The 23,118-nt window shown below is 41.9% G+C and overlaps 1 protein-coding gene across 2 annotated transcripts; it reads left to right on the plus strand.

Moving 5' to 3' along the window:
- Nucleotides 1-32: 32 nt before the first annotated feature.
- Nucleotides 33-22,828, plus strand: LOC131890931 (uncharacterized). Of its 2 annotated transcripts, none has more exons than XM_059240385.1 (8): nucleotides 33-374; nucleotides 1,787-2,032; nucleotides 2,150-2,405; nucleotides 2,569-2,720; nucleotides 2,789-2,833; nucleotides 3,128-3,302; nucleotides 21,609-21,932; nucleotides 22,054-22,828. In XM_059240385.1, exons 1-8 carry the CDS (start codon nucleotides 115-117, stop codon nucleotides 22,558-22,560), a joined length of 1,965 nt encoding a protein of 654 aa, XP_059096368.1. In that variant the 5' UTR covers nucleotides 33-114; the 3' UTR covers nucleotides 22,561-22,828. The 2 variants fall into 2 exon arrangements, with proteins under 2 accessions (XP_059096368.1, XP_059096369.1); XM_059240386.1 differs by having other exon boundaries at nucleotides 2,150-2,384.
- The last annotated feature ends 290 nt before the right edge of the window (nucleotides 22,829-23,118 follow it).

Here is a 23,118-nt window from a genome sequence, read left to right on the forward strand (position 1 = left end):
AGTTAGCAATCAAAACAAACCCTTGCATCGAATTTCGTGACTGACCGACTCCAGGAGGCTCTTTGGATCGCTATCCTTACCCTAATCCAGTTGAAGCCTTGGCTCCTGCCCGTGATGGCCCATTCCGGATCATCCACCTCGTCCACGGCTTCGTTCTTTGGTGGGTCCAGTTTGGCTGGGCGGGAGAGCGGTTCTTCGGGTTTAAGCATGGATCCGGAGGTGGCTCGCCGGTTGTTTCATGAGGGCGGAACCTTGCTGTGGCTGGACATGCCCGTGGGCGCCGAATTTGGCTGCGACATGACCACCTGGAACACGGCCCAAAAATTCAAGGGCGTCAAGATGATCCCGCCCGGCATGCATTACTTTTACTGGAGGTAAATCCATGAATGAAGAAGGCATAAGACATAAGACATGAATGGTGGGCTTATGGTCGTTACATGTCTTCCATTTTTGGGTCAGCTGCCACTCTCGCGACATGTAGCTGCTTTAAGTAAAAACGTTGCCACTGAATTTTTCAACCAATTTCAACCGTCATGAACTTATAGCGTGCGTGACCCTGAGCAGAATTTTGATTGGCGTGAGTTCGAATCACGCTGTACGGAATCTTTTTTTTTTATTGCAGAATTAAGCTCTAATCTGCCGCTGTTTCCGAGGCCCTTGCAACCGAAAGGTTAGGTTAGGTTAGGTTTTATTCTCTTCTCGAAGGACCAAAATATCAGCTGACCCAAAAACGGAAGATGTGTAACGGCCATATGGTGGGCTTGCCTTAGGCGTGCCCCTCTACGGCTTGTCTGGTCATCCATCTTTTAGGATCTGTCCGTCTTAGCGTTAGGCTAGTCTTTGATGGTTGGACCAACTTTACAGTATGAATCACCCATGAAGTTCTGGAAAATGAGCACGCCTGTGCTCTATGAAAATCTACTTCATAGGCGTCAAAATCTATTGAAGGTATGAAGATTAGTTTTGACTGGGTCAAAAGTCATACCCTAATTTTGTGAAATCTAATTCCACACTCTATTGCTGAATGGTGAGGGGGTAAACTGTAAATCCAATCGTTTAATTCAGGTGTGATTTCAAATGCATGATCAAGGGAACTTACAGAGTTACCCTTCGAATGGAAACCATGTTGGTTGATGGTGACAAAAAATGAAGGTTCTCGTATGCTTGGTTCATCATGACTAGGCTCCAACAGAATATGTTGGATTTTCGGCCCAAATATGTCATTTTTATGGTGCTTAAAACAACCCAAATATGTTTATTTTATGTTAACCAAAAATGTTTCGGTTTTTTGTTTCTTTACCGTTTATTTTCCCCAGCATTAAAAACTAGGACCGGCCAAAACTTGCAGATAAATATGGTCTTTATTGACAACAATACCTTCTCCATCCCAAAAAAAGGAATACAATTCTTCTCATAACAATTAAATGCTTTCAGAGCAACGCCTTAGTCTTACCAAAAAGAATCTCAATGATAATGAGCTGTTAGTTGTATTTCTCTGGCTAAAACAGTTAGTTCTTTTCTTTTCATGTTTTGTGTCAAAAAATAACAAGATAAATAAATGTTTCTCCTTTACCTCTTTGACAAGCTTACAATTATTTTTAACCTTTACCGCAAAATTTACCGGGTTTTTTCCCCTTCTTTTGGATTTTGCTACCTTTTTCCTTTCCCATTTTGGCAAATTTTTCTACCTCTGAATTACTGATTTTGCTTATTTTTTTCCTACCTCTTCTTCCTCAGGTCTCTTCATTACATGAAAGTTAATGAGCTTTCATTTTTCTTCTGACAGCTCGGTGAGTAAAGAGGGCCATGTGTCGCCCCGCACCGGATTTTTCCACGACTTCCGGAAGGCTGAGGTCTTGGCCAAGCGGTTCAATCCCTTGACCGAAACCATCGAAGACATCACCGGTGACGAACTAGAGCGCATGAAATTGGATCTTCGCAATCTCGATCCCCATTTGGGAGCCTACCCCTATGATTTGTGGAAGAAGTGGATCTCCTTAACTAATAAGATATCCAGCGCCACTTTAGCCAGGTAATTTGGTTTATGATTCTACCAAACTCAGAAACAAATATCCATGAGTTATCTGGCTCCAAGCTTTTGACCTTGCCATCTGCTTGAACTCGAGTTTGTTCCCTATCTCGTTTTCAGATTGGTGCCGATGAATGGCTTGATTCAATCCGTGTCCGAATTGGTTCCGGCCCAACATCGAACCAATCGAACTGAGCGACGGAATGCGGCCGCCAGGTTAGCCGCAGAACAACAACAGTCCACAGCCTCTTCCTCCACCATGTCCACGGCCCCCATGGATGTATCGGGGACCCCTCCAGGGGAAGTGGGCGGGGAATCACCTCGGACAGCTGCCAAGCGAAGCCGATCAGATCAGGTTGAGCTCGATGGCGACAAGGTAGGACGAATGACAAACAAATTTCTAGCAGAGTTAGTCCTCAATGCAAAAGAGAATATAGATATTTTCGGGTTGGAGCAACTCCATGATGACAGTGCAGAAGTAATGAAATATTGTTCAATTGCAAAGCCGTTCCAAATCCTGTTTTTTTGATGTTTTCTAGTTGCCCAAAATGGACTTGAAGCCCGGCACCGAGATTCGTTACACCCCACTACCGACTGAGAAATATCCGCCCGGCTCAAATGCGGCACAAATTACGAAGCACAGTATGGACGCCTCGTTCCAAGTGGCGTCGTATTTCAACCACTTCAATAAGTATTGGTGTTAAGTACCAACCCCATCGACGCCTTTCTAACCCTTACTCCTTTTCATTGTTTTTGTAGAATGTATGGAGATTCCGTCTCCAGCGCCATGAGTGACCGTAATCAGTGAGTATATGTCCAAAATATCAAAGACTTGTTGAATCACTGCGTCAAATGGAATGTGTTTGCATTAATGTTTAGGGTTAATCACAGGATGTTTAAAAGCTGGACATTACGTTCTACATTTTGCACATTATGTTGCCAATTCATTAATTTTCAATTTGTCACAAAAAAAAAAACCTAGATACTAATTTGCTTCCCTCTAATATTTGTAGCCAATACAAGTCAGCGTTGTTGATCCGACAGTACTGGGAAAGAATGCTTCTTCAAATTGATGATGTTGTTATCTGTCTTGATTAGGTCGGACGAGGTATTGGCCGAGATGCAGTTCTCATTCATATGTTTTTTGGTTGGTCAGCACTACGAATCCTTCGAGCATTGGAAGCGTCTTCTCACGTTATTCTGCTCGTGCCACGACGCCCTCGAGGAGCACGCCGAATTCTACATCAGGCTCATTTCGGACCTTCATTTTCAGGTAGGTTCCAAATTTCGTGCAATCAATATCGAGTACAGGGTCAATTTGATATAAAGGATTCAATATGCGACATGACTGACAAATGATTGCCTCTTGAAGGTGAATGTCGACGAGTGATAGGTTGATCAAGAGTGTGACTCAAAAAGACATCGGACAAGACGATGATTAAATAGTTATGAGAGAAGTTTGTTGCCGTTCAACATCTCCTCAACCACGGACTTCTAGAAATATGGACTGAGAACGAGCTTCCCGGCAAATCGACCTACTCTTGGTCATAGCCACTCTGAGCCACTTTTCGAATTCAAGTAATAAAATAAGAAACGTAGATCTCTTCAATTAACGGTAGGTCAATTTTGTGTAGTGTTTACTACATAACTTTGAACATGTCTCCTGAGTTCCCTAACCATAGGTTTGGGCTCAAACTTGACTGAGTCCATCTATTCAATAAGACCTTGTGGTCGTATGAAGTGCTTATTTGGAATAAGATGAGCGGTTTAGGAGTTGGCATCCCATATCCCGAGAAATCCGTGCCTCAACCAACAACGAGCACATTAGCACGCACCATTGAAAGACAAGTCAATGTTATTGGCATTGAACACTCATTCGACGTGATTCCTGTTGCCAAGATTGGCAAATTGGATGAACTCATATGCATGTGTACTCTGTTGTTGACCACACATCTTGAATGAAAGCCCGCCTTGAAACAAGCAACTTCAATTTGATTGAAGTAGAAGTTGATAGAAAAAATAGCTTACAATGTACTAGATCTTGTGCGAACAGGTAGAACAAGATTTGAAGCTGTTCGATAAGTTATTTTTGATGAACGGTCGTCGTGTTCGTTGTTCCTTGTCATAAAGCGTGGTTCGCCATTTTTTGGCAATTGCTTTGAGGAAAATAAAACTTTGGTCATGGTATTTAACCTATTTGGCAAATTTGAAGTGAGCTGATTTACCTACATATGTACAGTAGAACTAGTGAGAGGTAAAACCGATTGTTGCCTCATGTATTAAGAAATATTACTCATTTTGATGAGTGACGAATTGTAAACGTCAAATCAGTCGTCGGTTTCCATTGGTTTCCTGGTTCAAAGAAGAACAATTTGGGTAATTCGTCGGCGTGTTTGCATATTCTTGTCCAATTTCCTGTTTCGCTTGTTCCTGTTTAGATCCGTGAGGTGCCGGATGACTTCTTCATCGATATCTTGTCGTGCAACAACTTCTTGATCGCCGTTCTCAGCCGTTTATTTGTCATGATCAAATGCAACGAAAACGCCTCGAGTCGCCTCAAATCGCACGCCGAGAAATTCAAAGCCAACCTTAGTAAAAAGTTCCATTGGGAATTCGATGATGAGCACGAATTTGAAGAAGATGCCCCCGTTGTCGTGGATTTGGGCCTCACCGAAGACATCTCATAGTTAAAGCGGGAGGATAACCAATACCAAAGTTCCACGTACTCTCTCGGTGCTCGGCTATTGAAGAGAGAGGCCATAGGCGAGGATGTATGGTCCTGAATTCGTCGCTGCGATTTCTCTGCGAGGCTCATTAGTTCTATATGGATAGCATCAATTCTGCGCAATCTTCGAAACGACCAGCGATAAAAAAGAAACATCAAAAACACAGTCTCTTGGGCATTTTCAAATGAGCGGTCATTGGAATCATTCAAATGTGCTAAAAACAGCGACTTCATCACCAAAAATGAACGGGAACATCGTTTGATTTTTTTGGTCACCTCTCATTTTCTTGCACCATTTCCAATCTCTAAGGTTTCCATTGCCTATGTTTATTACTCATGGTCTCAACGAAACAGGATGGAAATAAATTTTGAAAATGTTTCCTCGCACTTAAAGATCTAAAATCACATTGAGTCTAAAGTTTTCAATAATAATAAAAAAGAGTTTTGAAAAACCTAGAGCCCAATCATAAATGATAACAATTTAGCCCAGTAGCGATTGGTAATCCTCCGACAGTTTGATCACCAAAACATGTCCATTTTTTTTGTTTTTAATGATGCAAGAAGAGGTAAGCGCAAAGATATAAATATGGATTTTCGGTATCACAAAAGCAAAAGATCGTTTTTCTTCTTCTTGCAGAATTTCAAATTCATTCGAAAGGTCCTACAACCATATTTAAAAGCCTGAAAAAAACAGATTTTTGAAACGGAAAGAAGCTATTTTCAATCAGTTACCCTAAAGTCTACAAAATCGACAAACTCAAAAACATTATCTGCTGTTTGTATTGTCTTCAGAATTCAAGTGAATGCGTAGCTAAGTGGACTCATGATGATTGTAAAACACATTTTCAAAGATTACACTTTTAGTGTGTTTTAAGTGACATCATATTGCATTTTGAGCTATTGTGAGACTATGCAAGAAAAAGAAAAAAAAATCTTTTGGTTTTGTGGTGTTGAAAATCGATACAATTCTTTGGGAAATTGAATCAAGATATAATCGGGGCATTTTGGGTCTAAGTACGATGAAATTTGGACCATTAAATCCCATGTTACTAAGTAGTGGTGTAATAGATGATATTAGATGAATTGAGAATCAAGTGCTAACTAAATGTGCTCCCAATTTTCATTCAATAGTTGTTTGAGAATTTTAGTTTTATAATGTTTTTAGGCATGTCAGTTTTTTATGTGGGCTAGAATACCATAAAGCAAAAAAGTGAAAGTTTGTGCCCTGTGACATTTTGTGGTGGAAAAATGCCAAGATGTGTTTGGGAATTTCTCTGGAAACTTGATAGGGCTCTTTGAACACCCTGTCCTGGCTGTCCTGGTGGGTCATTTTATCCGTTTTTTCATTGATGAAGGGTTTGAGTTGCCTTCATCAAAAACACACACCATATCTTATGAATGACAAGCAGCTTTCTTTGGCTAATCGCATTTAACAAGAAGTTCATTTGGCAATTTACGCATATCCCCTTCTTCCCCTCTATTTTTGGATCTCGATAGGTGTGCCGATGTATCAAAATCTTAATTCTCACACCATTCTGCGTCCGATCGGATTTGGCATGCCCTGTATGTATCCATGAATTTCACGAGGTTGCAAAGTAGCTCAGAACATGGACGACGTTAGCTTGGACAAACTTTACGCCGCCAAATGTACCCTAATAGTATGACGGAAATATTAGAAACCATTGAACTCAACCTCCCGACCAGAAATTGAAAAAAATCATGGTCACGCTCTCCAAGCCAGGCAAATTCCCTTGCCATAGACATTCAAAATTTTAGGGAGGAACATGGCCAGTTTTAAGCTGTAGCTGGAGGAATTCCTGTCTACCAGGATTTTTTTCCTATTGTTCAAGTTTTCCAGCTGTCCAAGTTAAGTTGAGGTAAACGGGTGATACAAGATGGTCGAACCATGAATTTTGATTTGTTCGAATAAAAATTACAAGTGACAAGAATTCGTGTAAAGTTACAAAATATTTTTGATGTGAGTGGTTGCCAGAAACATCCAAGCACTCATTGAATGTGAATCAGACGTGTTTTATTAACTGCAGAGCGAAAAAGGGGCCAACTACTACACGATCCTGGAATTCCAACGTCAATCGTCTTGAATCATAAAAAAAAAATATATACTTGAAAATTGGACTATATTGACTGGAAATGATCAGCAGTAATCTCTTAAGCAGGATGAAGGATGAAAACCGATCTAAGGTACGGCCTAACTCATCGTTTTAGCCCCGTTTCCTAATGAGATCAAAGCCTACCGGGGTAAACAGCGACAATTTGATAGACCTCCAGTTAAATTGAAACCTCCATGCTCAGACCAATGTTCTACCTGCCTCGTACTACAAACAATCGAACTAAAAGTTTCCTTATGTAAAGGAAACTGTTGTCTAAGCACTCTTGGCAACGAGCCTAACCACACTTTAACAGATTAGCTTTTATCCATAATTTGCAAGTTCGTTAAAAATAAGGCTTCGGCGGGAGAATCTCACCTGGTGCTTATCAAGATACTCGGCATTAGAAACATTGGTCGAGTACCTAGCCAGCAATGAGGAAGGTCCCAACCGTATTAAGCCAGGGAATAGATGTTCAATTACTTTTTCCAGTCAGTTTACTTCATCGGTCGAAGTGGTTCGTACCAGTTGGTATCTTGAGCTCATGTTTCAAACAGGATCTTCATGGTTTGAATTTGCGTATCATACCCCGATTATGTTGTTGGGTTTAAGATCAGGAATCCAGAGAGTCCACTTATTGTTGCTCCATTCAATCATGAAGTTGCCAGATGACATGGTTCTGAATGGCTTGAATGGTCTGGAACGACGAAGAGTTGTTTCAATTTTGTGGGCTTCTGAATGAAACAACTCGTGGTTGTTGGGCCAGGGTATCAAGATTGCGGCTTCGTCGAGGGCCTAGGCCCTGGCTTGCTCGTTTGGAAATACTGCGATGTAAACCTGTAATTATAAGAATTTGCTAATTAAAGACTAGTGTTTTAAACAAGTCAAATAAGTTACAAGGTGGGTGTGCAAAAAATGTTTGCCTGCATGTTTTTGAAATTTACTTCACCTGACTGAAAAGCAAGGAATTACAATAGCAAAAATTGGTGGCTTATTTCTAAAGAGAAAGCCATTTCTAATGTCACGTCGTATTCTATCAAGATAAACAAAAATTCAGCTGCTTCCATGGAGAATCAGTTTTGTGTATTTTGTTTAGGTCAAATGCCCTGTTCTATAATATGATGATAAACTTGCTTCTCAGAGCATTGACGAGTATCATGTTTGCTCATTTATAGCTCCAGACTGGAATAAAGTTGGATTCTAGAGGTGAAATGTTCGAATAATATTGGAGAAAATATTAAAAAAAAATTTTTTTGAAACTGGCGAGATAGTTAGGAAAAGTTTAAAATATTTAAATGTTTTCTCGAAAACTATCGCAAGATGATCATTTTTGAAACGCTTCCGGAAATGTGTTTAAATAGCTAAAAAAAAATATCAGTCCACCAACCAAAATCTTTTATTCATTAGAGCCAAAGCGGTGTAAAATCTCAACCTATTGACGACACCTTAGCCAGCACTTGGAAAGCAAGAAAAAAATACGATATTCTGTTTTTTGTTGGGGTCAAAAATTCAAATGCAATGATCCACCTACCTTTTTTTCATTGTTTTTTACCACTTGTTCAATGCGATTTGGAATTTTATCATTTGAAGTACTAGACTTGAATCAATACAGTTTTACACCGTGACCCAGAAAATCGTTCCGGTTGACCAATGGCACTTGACATGAAGTAGGTTGAAAATTTTGCCATGAAGTAGACTTTGAAATTGACATCGAACGAAAATGAACCAAATGGGAAAATTAAACTCTGGCAATCGATATGGACATTGTCAAATAGAAGATATCGCCTGGATAGCAATAGCTCAAGACCACAAAACAAGTTTGTAAATTTTGATTGGATTAAGCACCCTGATTGCAACTTTATCTAGAGTACCAAAAGCAAGCGGAACGAATCTATGAGTTAGGGTGTTGGCATGATGTAGTTCAAGCATTCGAAAGCAAATTGCTGTACACTCTCGTTGATAACATTAACAGTAGGCTAACGAAGCAATGACAATAACGATTTTTAGCATACAATAGCTACCATAAGCGTCAGCCTTTTAAGAGATTTATTCTGAGCTCAACGAAATATTAAAGCAATTTTAAGCTAGATGTTATGGGACCTCATTTCTGGATAAGGATTTCGGCGAGATATTTGAAAAACCTTTGCAAAATACCATTTTGGCATTGTCAGGTCGATTGTGTTTTGCCCGATCAAAACTCGACATATTTTGGGGTGACAATGAATTTGAGGGTTTTCTTCCAACAACGGGATTTGAAGCCATGTCATGACAGTCGGCTGGTTAGCCTTGCCTCTTATTGAACCTCTCAGCTACACACTGAACAGTCCCTAACTCCATTTAAAGCATATAAAGGGGGCAAAAGTGAAGCGATTTTAACATCAACCTTTGGTTATTTGGTTATTGTGTCGGTTTTCCTGCTTCTTTCAGCATCTCAATCTTGAATGACAATTTGAGGGTAAGCGGTAATACTTGAATCACAAGTGTAAAGAGCACTTTAGACAGTAATAAAGTGGTCCTTGGACTTTGTGGTTACACTGTATCAAGCTCTACAAGCGAGTAAAGAACGTATAGATTGGTTCAATAAGTAGACACGATACGTGACACCATAAAATACGTTTGAATGTATGCCTTTAGCCTACACTTATCTCCTTATCAGAGTTGGACCTTTTTCCAAAACCATGCTTCTCTCGGCCTTTTTTCGTTCAAGAAAGAACTCTTTTTTGAGTGCTTTCTGGACCACCTGGCCTGCAAATCGTCGATGAAAAGAGGTGTGAAGTAGTTCTCGATTCATGATGATTCGATCTAGCATCATGATGAGTGGCTCAGTTTGTATGCATGCCCACCACAAAGATTGTGTGCCTCCGCGTTGCGTGATCATTTGACATTTGCTGCAAGATTTGTATGGGTTGGTTTACGTCATAGGCCACACCACATCAAGAACAAATTGTCTTTCTACCAAGCAGGATTTTGATGTCAAAATTACTGTTGTAGTCGAAACGTTCTAGAGGTTTTTCTGGCATCATTTTCTGGCAGAACTGTAACATGCTTCTCTATCTTCTATTTTGTTTTTCCATTGGCCAACCCTGCTTCATGTTTCGGTGGACAATACTATGTAATGAACAACGCAAAAAATGTGTTAGCTAAGTGGCTGGAAGAAATCCTTTAGCTGTTTATCATACCAAATTATAATAATTACCATAAGAAACAGATACACTTTGCCTAAGATGCATGTCAGAGTCCGGAAAAATAATTGATATTTTCATCAGTGTGCTTTTGAGTTGAATAAGCTGGAAAGATATGAATCTTTTTTAAGACTAATAAGCAACTGGCATACCATCGATAAGGCTTTAAAGGGTAGAAATTGATGGAACGATTGTTTTTACTTTCAGTGACTGTAGTCAGGCCCAAAGAAAACCGTTCAGACAAATTCTTAGCTTTTTGTTTTCTCTCCCGTAGACATTTTTAATGGAGTGCTACTTCGTTCGTTTTAAACTTCATTTAATATAATTATTTGAAGGTGTATCTTGATTTGCAACAAAATGAAGTCATACACGGTTCCTAGTTTATTTCTATGATACAATGTTCACAAAGCTCACAAACGGGGAGACTTGTTGTAAATCGCGATATTTTAAGCATTAGAGCGAATCATAGATTTATAGTTATTGAAAAATAAAAGAGAAAAAAAATAATAAAATGAGTTCTTCCGTACTTTTGACAAATGTTAGCCTTAAATGACAGAAATCCTAAATCTTTTTTCGAAATTGATTAAACCGAATATTGCCCTAGTCATGGAGGTCTCAATTTAACTGGAGGTCCATCAAATTGTCGCTGTATACCCCGGTAGACTTTGATCTCATTTGGAAACAGGGCTGAAATGATGAGTTAGGCCTTACCTTGGATCGGTTTTCACCCTTCATCCCGTTTAATCCATGGACGACGTTACACTGGACATATTTGATGCCGCCAAATGTACCCTAATAGCATAACGGAAATTTTAGAAACCATTGAACTCAACCTCCCGACCAGAAATTGAAAAAAATCATGGTCACGCTCTCCAAGCCAGGCAAATTCCCTTGCCATAGACATTCGAAATTATAGGGAGGAACATGCCTAGTTTTAAGTCTACCTGTCTACCAGGATTTTTTTCCTATTGTTCAAGTTTTTCAGCTGTCCAAGTTAGGTTGAGGTAAACGGGTGATACAAGATGGACGAACCATGAAATTTGACTTGTTCGAATAAAAATTGCAAGTGACAAGAAGCCGTGTAAAGTTACAAAATATTTTTGATGTGAGTGGTTGCCAGAAACATCCAAGCACTCCTTGAAAGTGAATCACGTGTTTTATTAACTGCAGAGCGAAAACTGTGCCACTTATTACTCAATCCTGGAATTCCAATGTCAATCGTCTTGAATCATAAAAAAACAATATACTTGAAAATTGGACTATATTGACTGGAAATGATCAGCAGTAATCTCTTAAGCAGGATGAAGGGTGAAAACCGATCCAAGGTGAGGCCTAACTCATCGTTTTAGCCCCGTTTCCTAATGAGATCAAAGCCTACCGGGGTATACGGCGACTCTTTGATAGACCTCCAGTTAAATTGAGCCTCAACTTAGACAGCTGAAAAACTTGAACAATAGGAAAGAAATCCTGGTAGACAGGAATTCCTCCAGCTACAGCTTAAAACTGGCCATGTTCCTCCCTATGATTTCGATTGTTTATGGCGGGGGAGGGACTTTGCCTGGGTTGGAGAGCGTGACCATGATGTTTTCAATTTCTGGTCGGGAGGTTGAGTTTAATGGTTTCTAAAATTTCCGTTATACTATTAGGGCACATATGGCGGCGTCAAATATGTCCAGTGTGACGTCGTCCATGCCCTAGTGTACTAACATGGTTAAAAACAACTTCATCTTCTAATCCTGGATTTACAAAACAAAATATTCTTTAATGACGCATTACCTGTTCTAGACTTCTTTAGTTTTGTTTTTTTAAAAAGAAATGAATCTTCATAAAAAGGCAAATGAAAGAGATAGGTTAATGATGTATTAACTGGCCACGTCCCAAACGTCATTCAATATTCCCTTTGTTACAGGTCAATTTCTTCAAAGCAGGCAAAACCCTTTATTTTGCCCGGGCATGGCACAATTTTAGTTTACCTGAAATGGGCCCTTTTAACTTCGCATGTGATCGATCATCGCCATTTTGTCTTTCTGTCGATTCAGGGGCTTTGTTGTCTGGTAGTACCAGATCTGTGTCAATTTCACTTTGAAAAAACTTTGAAAAATTATAACAACACCAAATTTGGTGACAATAATGAATTACTTTTGAAATTTATTCGGTTATTTAGCAATCATATTCTTGTTTCAATATCCAGTTAATGTATATTTTTTTCTTTAATAAATCTTTGATCAACATTGGGAGTAAGAATGGAGTGGTCAAGTTTGGAGGAGCGGAAAGTGCTTTCAGATCTAGTATCATTACTCCATGTAAATTAGGTATCAGCTATAATGTAATTAATCACATTTGCAATTACTTGGAAAGGTACTTGTAGTTACGTAATTGTGGTTTCCGCCACCATCACGTCACAGGTCTGCTTAGTTCTGACAATGTATTGTACTTTATCCATGCCCAAAAGCTGGGTTCGATCCCCGACAATCAGTTCAGATCCATCGGCTGTGCACACACTAATACTGTGTAGAAGCTGATGACGAAGCCGAAACCAAGCTTAAAAAGAGACCGAGACGATTCTCCGAATCCATCGCTCCCCCAAAGCTACCAACCCTCGCCCACCGACGACCACTGCCTCTCAGGAGAGCAAGCCAAGCCATTATTTTGGGTTGAGATCATCACCTAGAGGGCAGAATAGCGTTTTTCTTGAGGCTTCTCGAAGGAGGCTCATTTGGGGACTCGCGAGGAATACTCGGACTACCTCGACGTAGTCAGGCTGCACTGCATGATACACCTGCGAACGTACTGTGCGTATATACATACATACGTATCGCATCGTAGAGGATTAAGTCCGTTCGTTGGTTGGCCTGGCTCAAATGCGGCAGGTATAAGTCATCAACCATCCACGGGGGCGGCCAGACTACGGCTTGGTCGTCGGCAGGATGGTTCTTGCCACGGATCAAGCAATTCTTCTAAGCCTGTGAACCACTCTAGCACTCTACTGTAGATCGCAGGGAGGCACAAGTATTAGCCCCAACCACTACCACCACCACCACCACCACCACGCATCTGAGTCCTAGCATCTTTTTCACAGAACTGAGATATAGATCAGCTTAGCTTAAAAAGAGCCATTTCTTCTATGTTTTCGATGTGATTACTTTCAAGCAGTGTCCGTGTATGAATGCCTTTCTTAATATGTAAAAATGAGGGCAAGATAGTCGAAACTGAATCCAACCAATTCATACCAGTTTCCGCCCACGTCCTGCGCCTGAATAAGCAAAGTACCAAACATATCTAGTTCTGATAAAAAATGGTCTCATATCAGTGGATTGGTCTTGGTTCTTTCTACGATCCACCTTTGACTGGAGTGTCTACCTAGTACCTTGGTGGTGGGAATGGTCTCCTCCGGAACCTTCTCTACGGTTACTCTATCTCCATTGAACGCATGGCCCTGTGTACCTTTAGACCTGCTACTACTTGCATGTGTTTCCATCAACTACATGTGAGGAGGGTGTGGAACCAACGAATAGGACTTACCCATCCACAGAGTAGCAACCAAGATGCTCCCAAAGCTAAATAGATCGAAATTATTAGTACAAATTGCAAGAAAACACACATTAAATAATGCTTAAAATGAAGCAGTACTCACACGAAAGTGGAATATTAATGAAAAGAAATGATTCAAAACCAGAATAGAGGTGAATGATAGGGTAGGCAATATCATTTAATTAATGTGGTCTTCAGGGCGACTTTATAATCACCATAGTGCCACGGTTGTGCATTAGTGTATCTAAACCGACTTTTGCTGGGTCTAAGATGATGCTTTGAAAATTATCCGACGACCAATTCTACAAGCCCTCGTCCTTCTTAGAATCAGGCCGTCTCTCTTGAGAACGCGCTCTATGAAACTTGTCTGCTTTATGGTCCGCTCAGCGGCGGGGAGTTCGTTTTTGGGGCTGGGTCACGTGATTCACGGAAAGAATCTCGAATCCCGGGTCTTCGAAGGCAAGTTAGTTTTAGTATCTGTGAGCAAGTGGCATTGCCAACTATCGAACGAACTAGCTGAGCTTGCATATTAATTGTGGGCTACGTAAGAAGAGCCAATTCAGTGTTTCCTTCTTCCAAACACCACCAGGTAAGCTCCTTCATCTAATGTATGATCTACATACGTGCAATTATGAATACAAAGATGGAGAATATGGACATTTTTCTGACTTTTGGGTGGTTCGCGATGCCAAACAGGGTACCTCAGTCTGATTCACAGGTGTCGTTCAAACCATCGGGTGGGTGAGAAATATCCAGTTCATGACAAGCGTTCAAGTCTCCCTTCGTTGAAGCTGATGGTCTAGGAGAAATATCATATCCAGCCGATCTAGTTATACATGGCAGGCATTGTTCACCAGTTAAGTACTGGGGAGAAAAAGGCCCAAGCAACAAGTTCTATCTGAATGAGTAAGTGGGATGATCTCATCAAAGTGTTATCATCGCCATGAGCTTACCCACATCATCCCACCACTTCTAACACCACCACCATCACCAAATAACAACAATACCATACATTCGAGTACTCTCGCACACCCCTGAGTGAGTTCAATGCTCTGAAGCATGAACAACGAACCCGGCTCCTAAAATACATCTTTTTGTGCCGTGTTTTTACGTAAACCAAAGAGGGAGGAGGGTTTTTTTTTCCTGTTTGTCTCTCCAAGTATGTAGGCAAGAAGGTCCGTTTACAAAACCACCCGATGAGTCAGAATGCTGAAAGCCGCCTTTCGTCTTCGACAAACCTGGGCTGGTGGTGAGCAATTAATAAGCATGACTTCTTATCTTTGAGTCTATTTGAACTTGGTGCTTGTGAAAGACCTCTGGCAGTTTGTCCAAAGACAATTTTGCAACTTCCCTTAACACGCCAAGTTACAAATGCGTTTGAAAGAGAAGGCTTTGGAGGGGCCCATAAGTGCATGCTATTTGCTCTGCCGCGGATGTTTGACACAAGACATTTCGAGAAAGATCATACTAGGGCCTGTCGTACTCATCCATTCACCTTCTCGAGCAAAGGAGGAAGGACAATGGATGAGGGGAAGTTAGGAACTCACAAGAGAATAAGGGAAATCCTGTCGGCAGCCATTGGGCTGAAGCTGGGCTCAGGATCAAAACCGCATGTGCTCCTCCCTATCATCTCGTACATATCCACTCATGTGTACTTGGCCAGGACAGAAATCTTCCTACTAGGCTAGTACCCATCTCTCTCTCTCTCACTCTCGGTGGTGATCTGATCGGTCGGAATGAGTGAGCGGGGATGATTGCACAACTCTTAGGAATGCCACGGACATGCCTCCTTATCTCGGCTCTGAATGGGAATAACGGGGCCTCTACTGGAGTATACTGAGGGGGCCAGAAAGCCAAAGGAAAAGTGAGCGAGGAAGACCAAGAGATCGGTGGTGGCTAATAGTCCTAATAGTCCATGTAGATTGGTGTTGGTCACCTTTGCTCCATCCTCACAAGAACGTACCTACTACAAGTATGTAGGGAGCAGTTTTTTCATCCCAGCATTGGGTTTCATGAACTGGTTCTGGTATATCGAAAGTGCCCTCAAAGCTAGAACGTGGGACACGTTTAAGTTTGTATTTGGACAAGAAATCAGTGAACCGACTCTTTGTATAGATCTTTGATTTTGGTTAAGAGTGAGGCGTGATTTTTGGGAGAGGAATCGAGAGCCAAAGAGGCACAGAAATCTTTACCTTTTCGGCTTTATAATCGCACTTGTCAAAGCGGAAGTAAGGCTCGTCAAATACGAAAAAGGCGCCATCAGTGTGACCCTTGGACAAAGAGCTTTACCTTGGACAAACAATACATACATGGAATCAAGCGTGACGAGGAACAAAATCAAGTGGGAGAAATAGAAAGATCAAGACATGATGTTGGATTTCATGAGTTGCTCAGTCATAGCCAATCATTTACTATTGGCAACCATCCCAATGCTAGAATGACTGTATTCCTTGAGCATTTTCAAGATATGAGCCCCCTTTGAACCCCGAATTTTGTACATCCATTAAATGGCAACTTTGCTCGTCTTCTTGACCCAATTTCCCCTCCCGTTTCTTGATGGGCAGAAAAAAAAACCACTTGATATGAGAATGGTTGGAGGGATGGTATAACTGATGAAGAATGATCATTTGGCCAAGCAGGGGCACAGGGTGGCTCCACAGGAGAGAACAGGGGTGTTCGCTGGACTTGATTGAATTGAATTGAACGATTGACGTTCATATTAGCTCCAGGATCACCCTGTTTACCCACCATCCTCTGGATGTTACTCCAACGTTCTCGCGAAGGAAAAGCTCAGAGGGGTTGGTGGAGCTAGTATCTTGGTCAAAGCAACGTGAGTCGAGTTCAGAGCTGGTCGAGAATGATCATAGGCTAATGAGCGAGCGATCTGGCCTCGAGAGAAAGAAACTTATCTCATTCCATTCGCTTCATCATCTCTCAAAGTCGCCTAGAGACACAGAGATGCTCCTGCAGGCCGTTTAGAATCGTAAAACCAACCCGCGGATCATCGAAAATTGGGAATTGGAATCAGCGGCGCAACCTTTGAACTTGATTTCTTTGAGCTGATTCCTCTCACACACTTGAATTTCGAATCTTTCGTCAAGGCCAATTTCGGCTCTGGAGTGGTGAAAATACCTTTTGAGCAGGCATTTTCATTGGCCCAGGCCATGTCTGACCCCCTGATGAACTGACATTTGGTCACGTCCAGCCTGCCCAAAGCCAGTTGAATGGTGGTAGCTGTACATATAAAATTGGCCAAAGAGAAGCCATAGTCTGAAACAGGTTAGGTCCAATGTTTCCACCTGCCCGTCGACAGGTTGGCTGAACAGTTTCAGGAGAGTTGAAGGGAGGAGGGCCCTCTAACCAGGGGTAAGAATAGAACTTGCTGGATAAGCTGGTTAGGTGAATGCCTCGTGAGTTTCTTTCTCATGGAACATTCTGCGACAATCCTCGCTTCAGCAACACAACACACTTGTTTGGATGCGGTTTTTTCCAGATACTTGCCAGAACGTTCAAATCCTCCAACGGCAGTACTGAACCGTCTGAGTTTGACACGCAAGCAATTCCCATGTCAAAGAAATTAGGTAGACTAATTCTGCTCCGCCACAAAGTTGGTTGGCAAAAAAAAAAAGATTCCACCCAACTCTTGGAACAAGATTCATGACCCAAGATAGATGTCAAACAGGTTTGCAGGTTGGCTGGACTGATGGTTGGATTAGGAAACCGACATTTGGACTCCATTTAACAATGAAGCTAACAATAAAATATTTGGCGAATTGGAAACGTTTGATGGAAGATTGCCAACAACTCGAACCGCCGATGAATTCCGACGTAATCAAAGTGCGTTGGATATTGATCACCTCATTCGATCGTGTCGAGTGTGAAATCCCCCCATCAAAGCACTACGTACATGACTCAAAGTACAATATTCCTTAATTTTAGTCGTACACACCAGACATGCTCGTGTCCAACTTTCTTTTCTCCTTAATAAGGTCGACCGACAATGATATCTGGAAAGGGAAAAAATCAACTTGATCCGACATCGTGCATTTGACAGAGGGCTAATCGTACTTTGGCACGGTGAATGCCAGTCAAAAAGTGCCACTCACATTTCAAATTCCAATTGATTGAATGTCACGACGACTGTTCTAAGTGCATTATTACCTCATCTTGCCTTGTCTACAATACGCATCTCCTAGTAACTCTAGCTCACAATGAACTTCATTTTTTTGTGTATAGCGAATAGTAGGATCATTAATCCCACTCGATGAATATCTCAAACAAGCTGCTGATCCATGTGTGGTTTGTTTGGCTTGTTTGTTCGATATTACCACCATTAGAACAGTTTTGTTGTAGAACAACAGTTAAGTATTGAGTTTTTCCATCAAGTTTTTCAAAGACCACCGCTAGATGGAGGCAATGGAGAAAACTCCAGGGTATCCAAATTTGATTTTGATGCTTTAGCATACGCAGTCAGAGCTCAAGCTTCGAATTAAGATTTGACATCCTGAAGCATTTGCTGTTGTAATGGTTGATAAAGATTATGATTTTAACTTCTTTAAGGGAATCAGTGAAATAGCCAAAGGAAAGGAAAGAAAACAAATCCATTGTATTGTTCGAGTTTCAAAATCGACCCATGGCAACTGGATGAATAACATAGTGATTTAGTCATGAACAGACTGCCAAGCCTCTGTCAGAGTACTTGGTATTTGGTATTCATTACTGGTTATAACTGAGTGCACACACGCCCACACACGCCCAGCTTCAATTAATGATTTGGGGTAAAACGAGTACACGTTCTGAATGTACGTAAACACGTTCAACTTTGATGGTCACGCTTCGTTGATCGAGTTTTCGGATGATTAGGACATTTTCTCCACCTTCTTGTCTCTGCGATGATAGATGTGCCATGTAAAAAAAGGGATATGAATGAAAAATTATACAATAAAGCAATTGTACCTCCTCAAGAAGAGGCCAAGACGATGATGATGATGGGATTGTCTGGTTCTTGCTGATGGAGACTAATGATAGTGATCACCTTGAATAAGACGGAGAAGAAGCAGATCGAATGGGATATGTGCGTATTTTCCACGGCCATGACGTGATCTATGAGACATCTTTTTCAAGTTCCAATTCCAATCTCCCTATGAAAAAGAAAGATATCTCTCAGCCCCGAGGTTAGCCCAACACGTTCACTACTATCTATCTATATAGACAATTATGAGAACCTGATCAAAAACCCTGCCAGACTCACAAGCGTTATCTTTATTCGCCGCCAGATGTGTTGATGTCATGGACAAAAGAAAAACATATCGATCAGACTATCCCTTGAGGTAATATCAGTTCCAGCAAAAAAAGACTTCCTAGTCAAAGCAATAATCTTTATCAAACATTGTCCGTTTCGATTCATTATCTTAAAAAAGGTGAAGTCATAAGTGTCTTTGTCGTAAACGCTAATGATGAATCGGTCTTTTCTCGACGCACTCATAACTCCATCCATCAAACACTGTTTCATAATCATGAAACCCATTGTACTCCATTAACCGGCACACTGAGGTTCTCAACAGAGTATCGTACGTTTGAGCCCACATGGGTAACAAAAAACCGACGATCCAACCATCTGATGTTCGAGTGCACCCTAACAGGCAATTGAGAACAAGTACCCTACGAATATAGGCTTAAATGTCAGGGCGCACAATCATTGCAGTCATTTCCATCGTTGAGAAGCAACTAGGCGCCCACTGAGGACTAGCTCAAGGTCGTCACCCTTGGCGAACGAGACACGCTCAGAACATAGCATCCCTCATCTGAGATCCCCAATCCTCTATGATGACGGACAACAGTCGGGATTTACTCACTTATTGGATGATAACGGTCCAGAAGTGGCTTGAACAGACCGGATAGCGTATGGTACCTGGTGGTGATGGTGCTAGTGTTTAGGTGTTGGTTGATGGTGGTCATTCGGATGATCTATTCAAGATTTACTAGAGTCTGTTTTTGTCGTTCGTTCACGACATACTGCAATAGTCTTTGATCAGTGTGTTCCCACAAGATTTGGGAATTCGGCTCTTCTTCCTGCTTATACACGTGGTGGATTGTCCTATTGTACTATTGTCACTACCGGTTCCTGCTTTGGTTGCGATCGCATCCAACGTCCAGCATCTCAGGCGTCACATAAGGTTTTGGTGGCTCTTGACCAATACCACACACAACCATATGTCTACTTCCGAGCTATAAGGACGTAATGCAATACATGAAAAATGAGTTCTTCTGTTCTGGTCAAGTTTTGCACAACACGTACATTACATTCGAAGTCGCTTTTGTGTCGGGAAAACAATGCCACACTTTGAAGATCAGGGCGTATTGTTTGGTTGAAAGATGTGGAAGACCAATGAATAGGAGGCCATTGGAGCTTAGGAGTTTGAGAGCTTCAGGACTGCGAGCGTCCCCAGTTCTCGACTGGAGGACATTCCAATGGTTTACTTGGCAAGGTGAAAGTTTCAGAATCAACTTTGCACCACTGTCCCTAAACGGAAAATGAGGGTCGTGGCGATGCATATTCTCGCTCAGGTTCCAGTCATTCTCATTACGGGATCCCATCCATTTGGTTGCACCATTTTCTGTCTGGGGTTATCGTCTCATCAAAATGCCAGTTTTTCACCCCCAAATCTGGTTCGAACCTCAGGCTAATTGGACGAATGTAAGGATACGTGTTTATGTTCCTGGGATCTTTGGACAGGTTTCAATTGGCGCTCGGAGAATCCCGGAGGGTTCGAAATGGCGGGTTCTCAAGAAAGTTTCAAGGTTGATTGATCTTGTAGCATTTCCTCTGGAGTCTTGCCAAGAGATGTCCTCTTGCACTTTGGCAGTTTAGTGTGCCTCTCCATGAGACACGAAAATCATACCATAGCTTTGTTTTTTTCGACCTCCCCCCCATACGTTATAACGTATACCCCTGATTGCACAATGTTTGAGATAGAGAGAGTGGCGCCAATGAAAAGACGCAAATTTGTTTCCAGGATCTTGAACTAGATTCTGCCCTACCAACATGCGAGTCCAATATGTCAGAGATTGTGAATCCTTTGCATTTGGGAAGGGAGCGGCTTGAGAATTCGTTCTAGTCCTGATTCGCTCCCTACGAAATGAAACCCACCGCAAAGTTTGACTCCCAGCCAAACTCGCACGATTAAAGACTATTTTAGTTTCCGACATCAGGGAAAACCAGATACTTAGCCTAGTTGCATTGATTGTCATTTTCAAGAATTCCGATAAGAAACAATCGGAACGCAAAGATAACGTGAACACAGTTGGGCCCACGTGCACTCTGTTTTGAACATTTTTGAACAAGGAGACTTGTTAACTAAAATAGTTTGGAAATGTACGCACTTATTGGTGGATATGGCTTCTCAAAGTACGATGACCAAAGTATGTTGAAAAAGGTCTGGTTCTCCCCAGAGCGGAAGTGTGTCAACACTTTTGGACACAACTGCATATTATGGAGCTTGGCACTCTCTTCCACTTTAATCTCAAAATTAGCTAGTCCTGAATTATTTTGCATTTTGTTCCGAAATCTTCAACCACTTTCTCTTGCTTGGATTGAGGCGTAAAGTTCATTTGCAATTTGGAAATTGCCTCCTCAAGGTCAAGCCCGTTTCTTCATCTTTTCCTCGCTTTCATTCATGAATAAAGATACACATACCATTGGTAAATTGAGCCGGACAGACTGGCAAGCTCACCGCCAAATCAAGACAGACGAAAAAAAGAGAGTTAATTGACTTGTTTTCCACTTAGCCCGACCTTGGCCAAGTGTCGCTTGTTTCGCAAAGTAAATTATTTTGCTTCAAACCACTTCCTCGCGAATCATCCACTCCCAATTCTCAAAGTGGGAATGTCTCCTTGACTTGAAAAATGCGTGAATCATTGAGCTCATTTCACGCCTACTCTATTCGAAGGGTCTCATAATGGATTCTTTCTTCTCTTCTTTATCTTTCCCCTATTATGAGAGCAGCCCTTTATCCATTCATTTCCCGTTCCAGATTTTCTCCGCAATGCGAGCCTTCCAATGTGTATTAGCTTTGGCCTTGGCCTTAGCCGCCTCCGTCTCTGCCCATCATCCCGTCAAAGTTGACACACTAGCCAGTTATCAACATGGCGTGGAAGGCGAAATCTTCGCCGTCAACGAGTCCACACTCTTCGTGAAGGATTTTGAGTATGATGGCCAAGGTCCCGATGCCTTCTTTTGGGTGGGAACCGAGGGTGAACCCGGAGAAGTGGGCACCATTTTGCCATACCCCTTTCAGGGAGAATTCTACGAGTACACCGATTCCAATGCTCCGATCATCACTGGCAAATTCGATAAGGTATGCACTGAAGCAAGTCCCCTCATAACCTGAGGTTCAACAGCCTTTGAAAAGTCTCAGCGGGTCAACGAGCAGGTTCCCACGTTACTTTGCTTGAATTTCTCGTCCAAATCTATTCCAGGTCAACATCACCCTCACCCTCCCCGAGGATTTGAAGGTCACCGACTTGAAGTGGATCTCCGTTTGGTGTCGCCAATTCAGCGTCAATTTCGCCGACGCCTTCTTCCCCGAGGACTTGTCTTTCGATCATGATGGTGATTCCTACGCTGAACCCGAGGACACGGACGCCGAGCCCGAGCACGAGGGTGACCACCACCACGACCATCATGAGGATAGCGATGTGTCTGCCGAACCCGAGCACTCCGACGCCGAGCCCGAGCATTCGGACAGTTACGACGACGACTCCGAGCAATACAACAAAGACCACCATGGCCTTCCCCACCCTCTGGATGTGCCCAACAATGCTCATGACCCCAATGACCGTTACAATGACGATCCCGATGTTGGCGCTCAATCTGGTGCTGAGCCTGAAAGCGAAGGCGACCACAATGGCTCTGGTGTGACCATGGCTGGCAAGTTCGAGGTGTTTTTGGCTCTATTGGTGAGCTTCCTAGTGTTTAGCCAGTAATTCGTCGGGTTCCCGAACCATCCGATAGAAGAGCTGTGATTTTAACCAATGGACTAAATGTGTGCCGAGAGTGAACCCGTGAGAACCAATTGTCAAAACAGCTGGATGGAGTGTTGGGTGGTACTGTCACGATAGCACAATGAACCGTACTACTTCACGAGGTAGAGACATCTTAAGAATGCAAACGGGTCTCCACAACTCATTCGTTCGGTCCCATGGGTGAACTATTTAATGAAAAGAGAATAAATGAATGGTGCCTGAAAGGAAATATAGACAAACGCACGCGTTTCATTTCATCTCTGTATGATAGAACATTGTACGAGTACTTTGTGCAATAGCTCATTTTATGCAATCTGAGTCATCAAGAGTCACATATACAGGGTGTAAAGAAATTAAGGGCCGCCATGGCTGTTTTTCTCAATATTTCTCCTTGCTCAAAGATTCTCTTGACATTGAACCACAAGCATTCGTTAAGAGGAACTGTTAAGTACAGAGTGGCATACTACAAATGATCTAGCAATATCTTAGAGACTATGGGTAACCATCTCATCGACTGCC

This window comes from Tigriopus californicus, chromosome 11, assembly GCF_007210705.1.
Source record: "Tigriopus californicus strain San Diego chromosome 11, Tcal_SD_v2.1, whole genome shotgun sequence".
NCBI lineage: Eukaryota > Metazoa > Arthropoda > Copepoda > Harpacticoida > Harpacticidae > Tigriopus > Tigriopus californicus.